Here is a 13,103-nt window from a genome sequence, read left to right on the forward strand (position 1 = left end):
CAAGAAACATCTCATGTAGGTACTACTTATGGCCATATGTTATGTTTCAAAAATTACAGCAGCCTGAGCCACGAGCTTGCTATATATCATTAGTGCTAAAGGTTAAGCCTGGCCAGTGCTTAGATGTGAACCCTTGTATGGGTCACTGGGATGCCTCAGGAAATGGAGCCAGGGACGTGATGGGAATTCACTGCTTGTGATCCTTTGTTGAACTCATTGTCCATATAATATGATAGGTGCTGTTTTGGTGGGGAGCAGGGTGGAGCAATTCTATTCTGGTGAAATTCCAGTTTGGGTAATTTGTCAGTAGATGTATTTGAATAAAAGTTCCCTCCTGTCTTAAACTGCTGTTGGAAGCACTCGTGTGATAAAACAAGCACGGCTTCTAAATGATGATTGCCTTTTTGTACTTTTCAGCACAGGACACTGCAGATTGTACTGGATTTAGAAATTTTCACTCCGTGGCTTTTAGACTTGGCTTCTGGCCAAAAATGTTCCTAGCCCTACTGCGTGTTGCATTCTCGGTCTTCCTTAGAGCTGGCAGGGTGGGAGCATCCACAGCAGATGAATTTTAGTGCAGGTATAATGCCCGCTATTTAATAGGGGATGCATAATAAGACAAGATGGACTGTGTGTATAGTAGGTCACAGTTAATGGTAAATGGTCTTGTCTACCCACTGGGATGCCCAGAGGTAGGCTATTGGGATCTGCTGACTCTGACAGTACTTGGGCTCCTTTGTCATAGACACCTTTTATTATGCTTTCAAAACATACTATGTGACTTTGTGTTAAAATTATGTTTATATTCCTGCTTCACCATTGAATCATTCCTCCCTGCAGCAGTTTCCATAAAAGAGGAGTAAAAATGGTATCAGGAGACAAGGCTTCATAACTGCCAGCCCAGGCTAAATGTCAAATCACACACATACCCTCCTCCCCCCGCTGTCTAGCTACCAAAGGAAAGGTTCCACCAGCACATCTACTACTTCAAAGGCTAAATAACATAACTACTAGCAAAAAAGCTGCTTATCAAAGATACTGCCCCCAAATGTTGCTTGTAACTCTAAGGGAGTCACAATATTGCAACTAAGCCAATACTAATACTAGGGTAGGTGCACCCTTGTGCCAGCCCAGGTCACTTGCTTCTGGTGCTTTCTTGATACCAGCTCTGGTGCTCATCTGACCCAGCAGTGAGCAGGAAGAAGTAGGAAACCAATCTTACTCACAAATATGATAAATTGCTGCCAGCACAGCTCCCAGAGCTGTCTCCCCAGTGTACCACATAAGACACAGTGCTGACTGCATGGAGGAGAGAGGATGGCATACCTGGAGCTGGGTGGAGAGGACCTGACACCTCCTGCCCTGCCTGCTAGCTGCTAGATCAAGTGTAGCTGAGGTGTGAGGGCGCAGACTGAAGATTCACAGGACCACCTGGCTTAAAAGGTGTCCAAGAACACTGGGTGGGTTTTGGAGCAAAGTCACACAGCTTGTCTGTCTTGTGTAGGATTACAGATCTTCCAGCCTGTGGGCCTCACTCTCTGCCTGAGCCTCCCTTTGCGTTCCTGGCAAACAAACCCGAAGAGGGAAGTAGCTGAGACCTGGCCAGCAGAATGTGGTACCTTGCACTCAATCATACTCACACAGCAGCACTGTGCAACAACCCAAATCCTGACCTCAAGTGAAGGGTTAATCTAGGGAAAAACAGAACAGAAGCAGGGCTGGGGTTTTTTTTTTTGCCTGTATGTCTGAAAATGGAAGCAAAAATTTCTGATTTGTCCCAGCTGCTGAAACTGGCTGTGATTGCAGTGCAGGACTGTTCTGAGCAGAGCAAATCAGCCCTTGTGAAGTTCTAGGCTATCAAATGCAGATCCTTCTGCCAGTGGGATTAGTCCATTCAGAGCTGTTGTTTTTCCTAGGTTGTTCCCTATGTGTGGACATGTGGACAAAGCTGCATTACTAGAAAACCGAGGAGGAGGTAGGAAAACTATATAGGTTGTATAATTTTCTCTGTGATGGTAAAACCAGCCATCTCAGAAGCATGGTGAAGTCGGAACTGATCTGGTAGAGTTAGCTGGTGATATGCTGGATATACTAAGAAAAATTTAGCATCGTGTCTGCCTTTGCATAGTATGCAGTTCACACTCCAAAAACATGCTTACGTGCTCACACGAACGCACCTCAGTGTTTGCATGTCAGAGATCAGCATCTACAGTGTACGTGGACTAATTTGCACATCAGGGTATGCACTCACACAGGCATAAACGCATGCACTCATACAGAAATGCCAGCTGTCTGGCGTGGAGCTGATGACTTCGCTTTTCATTCTCCCCTTTTGAACGCATCCGGCTGCTCCTATCAATTCCCTGGCTCCAGTGCCTGGAGCGTGAAATCGAGGAGGGTGAACCAAGGGGACAGGAATGTGATCACATGCAGGTGTGCAGAGAGACACTGACACAGAAGTGCTTCATATTCATTTAATCGAACCAACAGTGTACTTGTTTGTTTCTGGCAAACAGGCAAGGGCATTACAGGCATCTGAGTCACACTCTGAGGGACCAAAGCTTTTTTTCTTCTTATGTGTAAAAACAAATGTTGATGTCATTGAGAGGAAGAGACAAAAGGGACAAGGATTCAAGCTTTGTGAGATGTTTTGCCCTTCCTAAGATTTTGTTCAGCATTACAGAATTACAGAGTGGGTTTTCTGACCATTTTGATTCATGCATCTGCAGGGAAGTTTCCCTTATCCACTGAGGCCTACTTGTGGAGGTGGAACTATCCTTGCATTAACTCCTCAAGTTGTCTCAAGCTAGTTTCCGGGGTCTCTTCCTTGTACCTCTTCAAGGTACCGACATGATCCCCATCATCACAGTTGCTTGAGTACTTTGCAATATTTGTCCCAGAAACATCCTTGTGAGGTAGGGAAGTGCTCCTATCCCCTATTTTTAAACAGAGAACTGGGGCACTGAGGGGTCAAAAATCACAAAGGGCATGGTTAGCAGAACAGTCACTTGAAACAGGGTCCCAGTCCTTCCTCCTGTTTTGTAAGTGCTCTGCCACTGAATCATCCTACTCCTCTGCACCCCTCTTGACTATTAGTACCAGTATGTATATATTGCCAATGTTAAGCTTACCCCGGGAAGCATTGCTAGGAGTATGTGTAGCTCTCTGTGAGTGCTGCCTCCACCCTCCTAGGCAAACCACTGTGGGTCTCACAGGCTGCTTGACTGCACAGACAGCGGCACTTCCACCTCTTAGGTGTGCTCCCATCACAGCTGGGCTCCAGCTCAGACCAGTAACACCAACCTACTCTTCCCTCCCTGCTGCAAGAGATATAACTGCTTTCTTCCACCAGTGCCCTGAGGCAGGCTCCAGTCCCAGGGTCACTGACCTGTCCTTCTTCCTCTTTTGGTTCCTAAGATCTGTCACCAGTTGACTGTGTTTCACCTATTTTAAAACTACTAGCATTCAGGCCATACTTGCCTTTTCCTACGGGGACTTGCCCTCCCTCACATCCAAAGAATGGGTAACTTTCTCCCACATGCCACAGACTTGCTTTGCCTCCAAGAACAACTGCTTTCCTTTGGAGCAGAGGCCTCCTTTTTAAAAGAAAAAAAAAATATATATACATCTTTAAATACAGTATCAAAAGCTTAAAATAATCCTGTGTAAATAAATAGAATACAAACATCACAGTTCTCAGCCTGGAGAAGTTTCTTCAAAAGGGATAACAATTTCTGGCACTGTTATTTCATCCTGGGATGATGAGCCATCTGTACAGTCTGACATATCTGGACCTGCTTCCTTCAACAGCCTTTCCAGATGTACCTTGGTAATGGGACTGTACTCTACTGGAAATTGGCAGCTGCTGGCTTTTTGAGGGTACCCCAGCCCTTTTACTACCCATAGATTCATAAGTCTTGATAGGATTCATAAGACCAGGACTGCAGGGATTCCATCAGCCTTCTCACCCGCTTCTTTTTGCTGCCTCGGGGAAGCAGAGCTCGGGAGAGGGCTGGGGAAACATGGGTCTGAGGAACAGCCACCTACCCCTGCCTTGAGGCTCTGGAATCTGCTGCTGTGTACACAGCAGTCCACATGTCTGTCACAACCTCCAACCTGAATCAGGTGGCTACTGTCAGTTGGCGGTGTGTGTGTCTGGAAGCTTTAGCTTCCTGTCAGGAAGGAGTTTGTGTTCAGATATAGACAAGGCACATGAGAGGTGTGTGCACCTGTGTGGATTAGCACTACCAATATTACAATAGCAACAGGTAGCAGTGCTAATGGTGACAATTAATAGTATAATGTCTCCAAGCCCGGTTTTAAGTATGGGTCAAACATTGTTTCAGCTGGATGGTCTCAGGATCTCAGCAGTGGTTTTAGCACTCACGTTGAGTCTCCTCGTGCGTGGGGAAACTTCTGTCCTGGACTCAAGAAGTTCACAGACTTCATCCATCGCCTTGGTGCAGGTCTCAAGGTTGGCAGCCAGCTTCTGGATTTTGGCCTTCAGGACAGTCTGGCTCACTTTTGTGACCTCCTTTGTGTATTCTGGCACGAGGAAGCTGTGGGAGCCGCAGAAGACCATGAAGCAGATGGAGTTGTACAGCGAGATGGAGGCCCTCTTCTCCGACTGGCGCAGTGTGGGGTCCCCTGGGCCCTGCCCCCGGCGGAGGAACTCCAGGCAGCCGAGGATTTCCCTCATCTGTTTCCGACAAGTTGTTGCAATTTCCTGCACCTTCCTCACCTCCCGGGAATTGCAGAGCACTAAGGAGAGATCAGAGGTGATGCTCACAGCCCCCCCTGCAGTGGCCAGACCCAGACCCACAGCTGATGCCAGGAGAGAGGCTCCCAGGGTTGCCGGGCTCAGGGACAGCCCCACGATGGCCGTGACTGCTCCTGCGGCGGTCAGGGTGCTCCCGCTGACATTGGCAATCAGGGACCTTTTGCGGAGCTTGTTGAGTTTACGAGCCGCCTTGTGAAGGTGAGCAATTTGTCCACGCAGCCTCCGTCTCTGATCCAGCAGCTCTATGTGGAAGTGGTGTGTAGGGTCTAGAGTTTGCGGAGGGGCAGCACCGTTTCTTTCCATGGCCTCTGTCCAGAAAAAGAAAAGGCTGGGTTGGGATTTATGTTAAAAAAGAACACAAGACATGCTCAGCCTGGACCACTGCTTCAGACGTGGCACCCAGCCAATATTTTTTTTTTTGCTTCACCCAGCTACATGAAAGGTTTGCTCTCTGCACACACGTACACACTCACGTACACACACATACACACACGTACACAGAGGAACTTTTTCAGACAGACGAATTTCTAAAAGTTTTTCTTGTTCCCTGAGAAGACTAAAATATCTTAAGGGCTGGGGTCAGAGGTGCTGTTCTTATTACCTCTCTGAAGACACAAAACGTCCCTTTCAACCCTGGGGACAGAAATTCCATTGAGATTGACTCAGTGCCCAGAGCAGTAATGCTGCCAGAACTGATGTATTTTCCCCACAATGGGATTCAGAGGATCTGCAACATTCAAGGGCATCTTTCACAGGAAAGGCCAGACTCTGAGGAGGTGAAAGCCACCCGTCCCAGGTTGCTATTTAGGGGTCATTTCCCATTAAAGGAGGACAGAGGGAAGCTGCTGAGGGGAGTCAAGGTCTGGCTTTTCCATCTAGGAGGTGAGAAGCTCATTGACGCCTCAGATGGGTATTGTGAACATCCTTCCTTTCTTTAAGCCTAAGCAGCTCAAGGTCCTGCAGCATTTTTTTCCTATTGTAACCTGGCGTCAGGGTCTGGACAAAGATGGGAAAAATTGTTCTGTGGTGCTTAGTCCAACCTGTGGTGGTAGATCCCCAGTGAGAGGGGCAGCGAGGCCCATAGACCTTGTTTAAAAGGTACATCAGAAAAGCGAGCCCAGCTTCAGTACTCACTCCCTTGGGCACGGGGGAACAGAGGAAATACAGGGATCTGTGAATAGAAAAGGCTTGAAAACTGCTGTCTATGGCAACCTCCCTTGGCAAGATGGCAGGAGAGTGTCTTCCCTTCTAGAGGGTGAATCTTCAGGGTTTCAGTGTTAGGCAATCTGTTTGCTCTCTCTGTTCTTTGTCACAAGGGTAGAAAGAAAAGTTCCAATAAGCATTTGCAGGTTGCTCTAGGGGTGCAAAGTGCTTTGCAAAGGAAGCCAGCGTCCTTAACCCTGCTTACATATACAGCAACTGGAACAAGGGAGGTGAGAGGAGTGATGTAGCATCACCAGTTGTCTGGTGGGAGCAGAGCTTTTGTGCTCCACAACACTGCACTGTGCACAAGCCTGTGCTGCCTCTGCACCTGGCAAGGTCTGGCCATAGAGCTAAGAAGCTGTTTGCAGTCCATAATGGCCTCATAGCCAAAAGAAATCTCTGTAGCAGAAAGACCCTGTCCTAGGGCCAACTAAGCAAAACTATTCATTGCTGCAGGCACCTTTTCACTTCTAAGGCTTCTGTACTGTTTGAACTGGAGGTGCCTGGTCCCTCACATGGGCAAACTATACAGTTAGGATCCTTGGGGCTTTCATTCTGCAGAATCTCTGTGTTTTGGAAGGAGGAAAACTCCTGCCATAAAGAGTCTTTCCATTCTGAAGTGTGTAAGTAAATAATTATTACTGTAATTTTTTTTCCCTTCTACTTGTCCTAATACATCTCACACAGAATCCTTTAGGATCCACCCCTGTGCCCTTCAAAACAATGACCTCAGTCTCTCTTGGTATCATCGGGCCATTTGACCCACTTAGTACATTGTGCTTTTCTCAACTGGAGGCAGTGTCCTCTTATTTTTTACACTATAGTCAGAGATGAAGCTGAAAACACAAGGACTAACATGAAGCTGAACGGATACCAGCATTGAAATGAACAATGAGCATATCATCAACAACTGAACAACAGATCAATATGATGATTATTAAATATATCCATTCCTGTAGCCTCTTAACAATTTGTTCTGCAGATTTTCTCACTGAGAACAATCTCAGGTAATAACAGCAGCCATCTCACTGCAGTTAGTAGAACAGTCATTCAATATATAGCATAAAGCACACAGTGAGGCATGTCTTTTGAATACACTTATTTATGCCAGCATAAAGGAAAATGAAACCAATTCCTGCTCTTAGAGAAAATTCTCCCCAGCAATAAAAGTATACATTAGTCCAAAACCTGCAAAAGCTTTCCTAATACAGTACTCAGAGACACTCCAAAAAATACTGGTTCAAACTTACCTTGAGTTTCCAGCCGACCTCCCCAAAGACAAATTTTGATCTGTTTCTGGAGGAGACCAATTTATAGCTCCTGTGGACCAATTGCTGCGGTGGGAATGCTTTGCCTCATACTGGGAGTTTGCCATTTCCTGCTCTCCCTTGTGCAGAAGGATGTGACACACTGGAAAGTGACCTGCGGGACAGCGAACACACATCATGTTCAGGAAACGATCCCTGCGAATGAACATTGTGTGTTCGCTTTTCCTGAAATGTAGGGGGAAAAGTTTTTTTTTTAAAATCTCAGCCTATTCCTGGTGCTGAGCTAGTGCAGTCATTCCCCCCAGGGAACAGTTGCCTTTCCTTTCCCTGAAATAGCAACTGACTTTACTCTCTGCTGGAGCCGCCAATTGCTTGGTGACTGAAGTTTCCCCCCACCACACATCTAGAGCCAGTGGAGCACCAGCCAGCCAGTGTACTTACTTCATTCAAGGCCAGAATACTTTTAAAATCCCAGCTCTTTGGGACAATCGTGTGTGTGACTGGCTGGAGCACTGTGTGAGAGCTGGAGCGGTGCTCTGCTCCATAAAAGGGAAGGAGCTCTACAGCAAGACGATTGCTCTGAATTCCCATCCCTTCTCCTTCTGAGGAGATAAAACCATGCAGCTTCCTGCAAAAGGAGTGATCTCCCTATGGTTTTGCTCTGTTTCTTAACCATGGGCACTGTGATGGTTGAGAAACAACCATGTTGTTTTCCCAAGGTGCCTGCCCAGCAATCAATGGTCAGAAAGAAAGGTCATTGGGATCCCCTCCTTTGCTGCCTGCTGTTACCTGGCAGTTGTGCCCAAATACAGACGTGGCCAGAGGGAGGAGATGACGAAGGTGTTGGGGAGGAACAGCCTAAGTGACATTCCTGGCACTGCCCTTCACTCTGAGCCAGGGCCAGCCTTAGTCAAAGACAGATTCCTCGCATGGGTTCAGGAGAAAAGGATTTTTTCCCTAAGGCAGCCCACCTTAGACCAAAGTGGCATGTGCCCCTATTGACACAGGGCCTGTAGTGCCAGGGGCATCTGTTTTGAGCAGTTGTCCTTGAAGACGGAGCATTGGATGGTGGATTCTTACTCTTCAGGGCTTTTTGTTATCAGGGAACCTCTGATTATGCCCTAGTGTCCCCCTGGCCTGGCTAATCTGAAAGCTACTTAGCTGTCACTGAGTGGCGAGGCTTTACTGTTGAATGTGTGAGATGTGTAACCGTGCAAAAGCTGACCTTAGGAAGGGACAAGGACTGAGAGGCAGCAGGCAGGGAGAGGAGAAGGCTGGGATTATTAATTTCTATGGCAGCTTAGTTTTAGATCATCTTAAAATGACTGTGAAACAGTATGCCAAGTGTTTTTGGCAGGGGTGGACCTGCGTGAGATGGGACATGAACAAGTAAATAAATACCAGTGAAGAGCTACTTCAACCTGTCACAGACCTGAAAAGAGAAAACATTGTTTTGAAGATGCTTAAACAAGCAATCTGAGTCTGTTACACTTTGTACGTATTGCACGTTAACAGGAAGGTGAGTTTTGACACTGAAGGAAACTGTGCTTTAGCCCTTCCCTTTGTTTTAGCAAACATGTGCTTGAATTTGAGCCCATTTGCCTTGGTGAAGGTTTGCAGTTGATAGACACAAGAGTTTTTTCCCACATTCCCAAAAAAGAATAGGCTTTTTTGTGCAACTGCATCTGCATTAGGACTTGTGCAAGCAGAGATATCCTTGTTGGGACAGTGAGTTTTGCTAAAAATGAATTAATGAAGAAAAGATAAAACAAAGTCTAGAATGCGCCTGAGAAGATGACACAGTTTTGGTTGCTCTTCTTCCTTTCCCAGCGCCCTTCTTTCAACATACTCAGCTGCAAAATGTTGTCAGAAACCCCTGCGATGCTCAGTGCGTGGGTGAAGAGGTGATTAGAGTGCGGAAGAGAGAATCCATTTTTTTTTTTTTATAGTACTCCCTCACAGAGTTTCCTACACACTGAAAGACCTGCACTTCAAACAAGACAGATGTTGGTCTTAGCCTAGGATGGTTTCTCACAGGGATCATCCCTGGGCTTCTTCACCATCTGAAGAGAATGTTTCCTCCTAACCCACCCCAACGATGAGGTGTATACCCAGAAAGTAAGGGCTTCCCATGAGGAGCTACAGATGTCAAGTTGATTTTTAAAAAGAAATGTGTATTATAATAAGAAACATTATTTCTTAGGGAGTTGCCCTATGGCAGTATGTTGTGATTTGTTTTTGTCCCTGCTGACACTCACAAAAGCATCCCTTTGGTGAGGTTGCTGGTCTTCTCTCCCACCCATAATTAGAAAGACCGCTTCCAGCAAAGGTCAGTAGGTGGGAATTGGAGCAGGATGGGAGAGGAACGTCTTCTCTGAGCATGTCCCAGGAACTGAAAGGCTTTCACTGCTATTAGCACACCTGCCTAGATGTGAGCACATCTGCTAAGTCACCAAATAGGTCCCAGGGGCCTGCTTGGAGTGAGTCTTACCTACCAGGGATCTCAAGACTTGTGGGGTAGGTCTGACCTTCTCTGGGCAGTCCTGCAAGCTAGCAGAGGCCTCACCATCCTGCCAGCTGCATGTTTTCACCCAGCCTCTCTGCTCTCTCTTCATTCTTGGCCTGTGAAGCGCTTGGGCTTGAGTATGGAACGGGCACAGCAGGTGTTTCACAACTACCCTGGCCAAAAATGGTCCCTCTGCTCCACCCTTTCCTGTCTAGCCACATCCTTTTGAAATGGGCAGAAGCCAGACCCATGCAAAATCTGCCCTGAAGGCATTTTATGGGAGCAGATGACCAGCAAGGGGAAGGAAGGATGTTTTATTGCCTCAGTTCGCTTCCTTCCAGTGGATTTTGGCAGAAAGGGCTGGTCTTTCTGCTCTGGTTCTCTCCAGATGAAGGGATATGTAGCAGAAGTGTTTATTCTGAAGCTGTTTGGAGCTATTGCAATGTAGCATGAGACTGTCTAACACTTGAAGCTGGATTTTCAAACGTACGCTTCCTTTATTAGCATTATTTTGATCAAATAATTGAGTAAACTTGAGTAAGTTTACATTCAAATACAATCTTTTTAACAGGGGATTTCTGTCACACTTGGTACTTTCAACCTTAACTGCTGGATAGTGGAGCTAAAAGTTGTCCTTTTTTTTCTTTTCTTTTTCCTGTGGTTAACCGAATCAATGACATATTGCAACTCTTCACAGCAGGACATTCATTTAGATTCAGTGGGAACTTGAATAGGCCAAAACTAAAACAAATAAAGCAAATTAGATCAAAAAGAGCTGCATCAGCTTTTAGTAACCTCACCAGTAGATCCAAATTAACTTTTTGAAAGCGTTCCAGAATGGGACAGGCTGCTCTGGGCTGTGGTTACTCGTGTGTGTGGGACTTGGTATCATCCTGTATTTGCACAATGAAAATTTCCTGATCCTGGCTCTGTCCTTGTCACTAACCAAGGCCAGAAAGCTGTAGTGACTGTGTTCACTCCACATCCCCGTGCGTTTCCCTACCAGCTACCTGGGCAGTGGTTGGCCAATGCAATTTCAAATGTGCTAAAAAAACAGCTGCTCTGATATTAAACCAAGAATGTAAAAAAAACAAAACCAAAAAAATCACAAGATGATATGGGTTCTCAGTACATTGACATTGTCTGACTTAAATTTTGTGAAGAAAACTTAACTTTTTTTACTATTTTTATGAACTCTATTATTTTTTTAATATATGAATGAAAAAGAGTATGTTTTTAGAATTTGTGCTTTTATTTAGTCTTAATTCTTCTCTTCTGTCTTCAAATTAACCAGCTGTTCTATTGTACATCATTTGCAGCTAGTCAAGAGAGATATTTAATATCCATAACAATACCCGAGCATTTAATTGAAAAATAACTTAGATAAGAGAAAGTATAATCAAATTTAGGTATTGTAGATGAAGTGATTTGAATAGATTGAGGCTGCATTGCAGGTCTTCATGTTAATTCCATAGCAGTTTTACCAATGATGCTGACTTTGTGTTGGGAATATTCAGCTTGAAAACCTCAAATTTCATTAAGGGGGATATGACTTGTCCTGGAATGGTCACAGTCACGTGTCACTGTTGCATTCCTTCATCATAAAATAAGAGAGTTTATCCACAGTCCTGCTGCTACATTTGAAGAAGATAAACCAAAAGCTGAGAGGTTTGGACTGCGATGGAAGACCAAATTCTGGACTCCTCTAAATTTTTCAGGTCTCCTCTCAGGTTTTTTAAAACATTTGCAAGACATTTTTTTTTTGGGGGGGGAGGTTGTTTTAAATCATTATTAATTACATATTGTTAAGCTTTTGCTAACAGGATTAAGATTCAGCAGGAAATATTCCATATAAAACATGCACTGTGAATAAAACAAAATAATGAAATTCATTACGCTGAAATTCAACCCTCCCATCTGGCACTGTAGAAACATGACAGACACACAAGGGCCTACAGAAGTCCAGGAGAAGTTAAAAACTGTTACCTTCAACTTCAGACAGGGATGCACCTCACCTAATTTCAGCTCTCTTCAGAGGTTCACACGCCTCCAGTTTATTCGCTTTCCGAAGCTCCCTCTAGAGCCAGGAGAAGGAACAGCCATCCCCAAAGGCTGGTTCAGTCCACCTCTTTCAGGCACCTGCTCTGTAATATGTGATTTATTACAGACAGCAATTCTTTATCCCCCTCCAGCCCCGTTTGATGTCCCCCAGGCTCGTTAGGTTTATGTTCCAATTTCAAATGTCCTGTCCGACAGGGACTGCTCTGGGCCAGAGACGGTCCCTGTAACCCAGCACTTGGTGTCCTGCAGTGCTAGTAGGAGACGCCATTGTGGAAGAGTGCAGGTGGCAGTGGTACATCCCTGACGGACCCCTTCAATAACAGGCCCCTCTTGCCCACGGATTTATCTGGTGCCTTTTGACCCTGCTGATGCCAGCTGCCTCTGCTGCCTCCTGGGACGGTAAAGTCCAGAAGTTCCCAGTTATTCATGGCATAAAGTATTTTCTTTTGCCTGCTTTCAGCTAATGTACTCCTTTCATAGAGAGATCCTTATGCTAGCTGTGTGGGATCAGGGAAAGAAAAGTCCATGGGTTTGGTGATCCTGCCCTGCACGGTGCGTGGCATGTGGTTCCCCCTCATGCTCATGAGTGACAAGTTGTCAGTCACAATCTCAGGATTAGCAGAGGACATGTAAAAGCCAGACACGTACAGAAGAACACAGGGCTTTGCAGAGCTGCACTTGGGAATGTAAAGAAAGCACGTGATGGATAATATCACTGCATCACAGTCCTAATGGGTTCTTCTAGGTCCAGGGAGAGTTAAGATTCAGTTTTAAATGGCTGAACCCGCCCTGAAAAAAAAAAAACCCAATCCAAATCATTATTATTTTTGTCAAGCCAGGACTCTTATTTTCAGGTCAGGTCTTCCATTCTTAAAATATGGTAGCTGCAAGGTGATTCATCTTGGTAACCCTCCAGGGTTGGGAAAAATAATCAGAAACCTTTTGTCCTATTGCCAGTGTGCTTAGAGGGAGGGAGGAAGGGAAATGCTTCCACACCAGATAGGTCTTTTTGTACCTTTGTTAGCATTAATATTAAGGCATAACCCAGTGTGAGGGCCTCAGACACTACTTATTACACATTCCCCAGACCTGATCAGAAAGAATAACTTTCAGCAATATAAAACTCTTCGAAGGGAAATTTATGAAGAGGGGGTGGTAGGCTCATGAAGGAGCTGAGAGCATCTTTCATTCATAGTACCAAATCTGTTAATGGGAGATCTGGCAAGAGCAAGTCACCTTTTCCGTGAGGCCTGGGAGCCTGCGCTTCCAGAAGAGGGGAAGCTGG

General features: G+C 45.6%; 1 protein-coding gene across 1 annotated transcript; it reads right to left on the reverse strand.

The window, feature by feature from the left end:
• Positions 1 to 2,469: 2,469 nt before the first annotated feature.
• Positions 2,470 to 7,361, reverse strand: APOLD1 (apolipoprotein L domain containing 1). Its single transcript, XM_063322613.1, has 2 exons — positions 7,234 to 7,361; positions 2,470 to 5,088 (listed from the first exon to the last, which is right to left on the reverse strand). Exon 2 carries the CDS (start codon positions 5,081 to 5,083, stop codon positions 4,343 to 4,345), a length of 741 nt encoding a protein of 246 aa, XP_063178683.1. The 5' UTR covers positions 5,084 to 5,088; positions 7,234 to 7,361; the 3' UTR covers positions 2,470 to 4,342.
• Between the last annotated feature and the right edge of the window lie 5,742 nt (positions 7,362 to 13,103).

Source organism: Chroicocephalus ridibundus, chromosome 1 (genome assembly GCF_963924245.1).
Source record: "Chroicocephalus ridibundus chromosome 1, bChrRid1.1, whole genome shotgun sequence".
Taxonomy (NCBI): Eukaryota; Metazoa; Chordata; class Aves; order Charadriiformes; family Laridae; genus Chroicocephalus; species Chroicocephalus ridibundus.